We start from the raw sequence: 4,659 nt of genomic DNA, 5'->3' as shown, positions 1-4,659 counted from the left end.
AGTCATCTTATTCTTCAGTGGGGCCATGGATATGAGAGAAGGGCAAGCACTGTTGTGCTCCCCAGTCCTTGAACCAATTGTCCAGAACCTCTCAGATTCACACCAGCTAGTTCTGCTGTCTGGGCTGCTCCTCTGGCCCTTCTGTTTCGGGCTGCTGTTGCTCTGCCTCCAGCTTATCTTGAATAATTGCCAGATTTCTATTGCATTATTAGCCCGAAGTTACTTAAAAACTAAGCCAGAAATAGCTCAATCTATTTCTTAAAACACTGGGGTTCTTTTTAATTAACACATTGGACTATACATCAAAAAAGGAATGGAGATTTGATTAGATATTTAGCACATATATGATGTTTTGTTTTTTTTTTAAACTACTAGGTCCTGCAGGAGTTGGTGCACATTAGCAAAGAAGCTGTGAGATGACAATCAAATTCAAAATGAAAACGCCAGTACTGGTATTTGTATCCCGATTGAGGGTTGACAGGTGTTTGAAACTACAACAAGAGAATGACAGTGTTAAATATAACACAAAAGCAGCAGAAAATGTAGGTAGTCTAAAAACAACAATCACATTATTATGTTATTTATTTTTAATGGCATTCGATGACGTAAGCCAATGTCCATATTTTGAGTTGAATTAGTTTGTTACAGTTAGTCTCAAAAGGGCAACATTTCATCCTCGCTGATGACACAGAGATGTCAGAGAGAGGGAACTTCGCAACGGAGAGAGCAGTGCTTAGTGATGGAGTGATAAGACATGAGGTGTGAGGAACTTTTCAGTCTGTTAACTTGTACAATGTTGAGCTCAGCCAAACTGGGACAGAGCACCCTTGATTATTGAGGAGATCTCCTTTCCCCATCTTGTCCCAGAGGATTAAAGTCAATGGCCCCAGGCAATCACCTTCTGTAGATGTACTTGACCACTTTGTCATGAAGCTCTTTGGTTTTGACCCCATAAATGATCGGGTTGATCACGGGGGGGATGAGAAAGAAGAGGTTTGCCAAGATTATGTGAATGTGGGGAGTGATGTGCTGACCGAACCGGTGTGTCAGAGTGGAGAAAAAGAAGAGAGTAAAAGATGTCATCATTACACAGATGTGGGCTGTGCAGGTGTTCAGGGCTTTCAGACAGGATTTCTTGGAGGAGATTCTGAGGACAGCCCTGATGATCAGACTGTAGGACAGAGCAACCAGTGTCAGATCTAACCCAATGACTACAAATGCCATCACCAAGCTGTAAATCCTGTTCACAGTGGTGTCCCCACACGACATCTTCACCACAGCCATGTGCTCGCAGTACGTGTGGGGGATAATGCGGTTGGCACAGAATGGCTGCCTACTCAGAAGCAGGGGCAGGGGCAGCATGAGGAGAACAGCTCTTATCAAACCCACAAGCCCTAGCTTAACTATTCTTGCATTGGTGAGGATGGTGGCGTATCTCAGAGGGATGCATATGGCAACATAGCGATCAAAGGCCATTGTCACAAGGACAGCTGACTCCATAATAGAAACTGAGTGAAGGAAGAACATCTGGGTGAGGCAGCCACCTACGGTAATATCTTTCAAATTGAACCAAAATATGCACAGTGCCTTTGGCACGACAGAGGTAGATGTGCCGATGTCTGTGAGTGCCAGCATGGAGAGCAGCAGGTACATCGGCTTGTGGAGGGACCGCTCTTTGCCTACAACAAACAGAAGCATGAAATTTCCAAACAGGCCGATAATGTAGAAGATAGAGAAAGGGATGGAGATCCAGATGTGGGAAGCTTCGAGGCCAGGGATGCCCATTAAGATAAATGGTGAAGTGTCAGAAGTGGTGAGGTTGAAAGCTGCCATGAGGTGATTAATCAGTCAATCGGACTCAGAAATGCTCAAGGTTCCTGTGAAGGGAGAAAATCACAGTTAGGGGGTTACACAGTTTATAACAAATATTTCATAGTTATTAACAATCTAGAACGGGGGGTTAGCAGTGAGATGGCAACATTTAAATATGGCACCCAATTATTTAGGTTCTAGTCAAGTCCAGAGAAGTCCTGAGAGGGAGCTAACCAAGCCATGTGAATGGCACATGACCTTCAATGTCAATAACTGCAAAGTGTATGCCCATTGGAGTAAAAACCTTGAACTCCTAAAACACGTAACAAGGTTGTAATTTAACTGTGTGAGCTCAGGACAGGGACGTGGGTGTCATGGTGCACAGCCCTATGAAACCCTGCTTGCAGAGCAAGCAGGGACAGAAATTAAGCAAAACACTGGAAACCAGGAGGAGAGGGATGGGCAATCATACAGAAAATACAATGCCATGAGATCAGTCAGTCAATGTTTCACCCTCCTCAGGACTCCTCTGTGTAGTACTGGTCACCCTTCTCACACAGGATATTTCAGAACTAGAGGGGTCCAGGTTAGGGCAATGAGAATGATGAAGGAAAGAGGTTTAAAAGACTGGTATTGTTACCTTACAAAGGACATGAATAAGAGGAGATATGAGAAAAGTCTGTAAAATACTGACTTGAAGGAGAGAGGGAGAACACGTGCTCGATCTTCTCTCTATCACAAGATCAAGAGGACATTCAATTACACTGAAACATGGCAAATTCAAAACAGATAAAAAAAGAATGGTATATTCACTTGATGCCTAATTAGACTGAGGAACTGGTTGCCACAAAACAAAGTTGAGGTCAGGCACTAAGCAAGAATCAGGAAGGTTTTGTACATATACATGGAAAGTGACACTATTCAGTTACAATAGTTACAGCTAAATGAATATTTTGGAAAACCTATATGGCCACATGTTTCAAGACACAAGCCAATCTCTAACTGTTAGGCATTATGGTGACATCCTCCTGATAGTCAGGTCATCCCTCTGTGGGTTTCTTACACCTTGTACTGCAGCACCTACGGCTCTCACTGTCAGAGAGAGGACACTGGACTAAATGGACCATAGGTCTGATCCATGACACAGTTCCTATATTGGAAAGGAGCCAAGTTTCCCTCATGGAAAAATACATTCTCATGCTGGTCCATGACTTTGTACTCAAGAGAATGGGCACCGGGGGCACAAATCAGTGTCTGAAAGAAAGACAGTTGCAGGCACCCAGCTTTGTCTGAGGGAAAAGTGACAGGTGGTAACTGACAAGTGTAAGCAGAGATATGTGTCAACAGCGCACATGCCAGTCCTTCTCATGCTGGAATATGGAAGAAGTTTGCAGATGATGCAATAATTGCAGGGTGATAAATAATGAAGAGGTCAGGTCACTGATTCAGAGAAATCTGGATTGATCGGAAAACTTGGTGGAAGCAACTAACATGTGTTCTAATATAGACATATAGATATCTACAGAGAATGTAGGCAATGCTCACATGATGCGGCGATATCATGGGAAGCATAAAGAAAAGGAGTACTTGTGACACCTTAGAGATTAACAACTTTATTTGAGCATAAGCTTTCGTGAGCTACAGCTCACTTCATCGGATGCATTCAGTGGAAAATACCTACTGACCGCTATTCCTACCTACATGCCTCCAGCTTTCATCCAGACCACACCACACGATCCATTGTCTACAGCCAAGCTCTACGATACAACCACATTTGCTCCAACCCCTCAGACAGACAAACACCTAAAAGATCTCTATCAAGCATTCTTACAACTACAATACCCACCTGCTGAAGTGAAGAAACAGATTGACAGAGCCAGAAGAGTACCCAGAAGTCACCTACTACAGGACAGGCCCAACAAAGAAAATAACAGAACGCCACTAGCCATCACCTTCAGGCCCCAACTAAAACCTCTCCAACGCATCATCAAGGATGTACAATCTATCCTGAAGGATGACCCATCACTCTCACAGATCTTGGGAGACAGGCAAGTTCTTGCCTACAGACAGCCCCCCAACCTGAAGCAAATACTCACCAGCAACCACACACCACACAACAGAACCATTAATCCAGGAACCTATCCTTGGAACAAAGCCCGTTGCCAACTGTGTCCGCATATCTAATCAGGGGACACTATCATAGGGCCTAATCACATCAGCCACACTATCAGAGGCTTGTTCACCTGCACATCCACCAATCTGATATATGCCATCATGAGCCAGCCATGTACATTGGTCAAACTGGACAGTCTCTACGTAAAAGATTAAATGGACAAAAATCAGACGTGAAGAATTATAACATTGAAAAACCAGTTGGAGAACACTTCAGTCTCTTTGGTCACTCGATTACAGACCTAAAAGTTGCAATTCTTCAACAAAAAGTCTTCAAAAACAGACTCCAACGAGAGACTGCTGAATTGGAATTAATTTGCAAACTGGATACAATTAACTTAGGCTTGAATAGAGACTGGAAGTGAATGGGTCATTACACAAAGTAAAACTATTTTCCCATGTTTATTCCCCCCCTCTACCCCCGCCCCCCACTGTTCCTCAGACATTCTTGTCAACTGCTGGAAATGGCCCACCTTGATTATCACTACAAAAGGTCCCCTCTCCCCCAACTGTCCTGCTGGTAATATCTCACCTTAAGTGATCACTCTCGTTACAGTGTGTATGGTAACATCCATTGTTTCATGTTCTCTGTGTATATAAATCTCCCCACTGTATTTTCCACTGAATGCATCCAATGAAGTGAGCTGTAGCTCACAAAAGCTTATGTTCAAATAA

The 4,659-nt window shown here is 43.5% G+C and overlaps 1 protein-coding gene across 1 annotated transcript; it reads right to left on the bottom strand.

The window, feature by feature from the left end:
- Window positions 1-894: 894 nt before the first annotated feature.
- LOC140895258 (olfactory receptor 52P1) lies at window positions 895-2,371 on the bottom strand. The gene is made up of 2 exons (XM_073304736.1): window positions 2,326-2,371; window positions 895-1,877 (listed from the first exon to the last, which is right to left on the bottom strand). Exon 2 carries the CDS (start codon window positions 1,831-1,833, stop codon window positions 895-897), a length of 939 nt encoding a protein of 312 aa, XP_073160837.1. The 5' UTR covers window positions 1,834-1,877; window positions 2,326-2,371.
- Window positions 2,372-4,659: the final 2,288 nt, after the last annotated feature.

Source organism: Lepidochelys kempii, chromosome 1, assembly GCF_965140285.1.
Source record: "Lepidochelys kempii isolate rLepKem1 chromosome 1, rLepKem1.hap1, whole genome shotgun sequence".
Lineage (NCBI taxonomy): Eukaryota > Metazoa > Chordata > Testudines > Cheloniidae > Lepidochelys > Lepidochelys kempii.
Note: the sequence above shows the minus strand (reverse complement) of the source record. Positions and strands in the feature narration are given on the sequence as shown.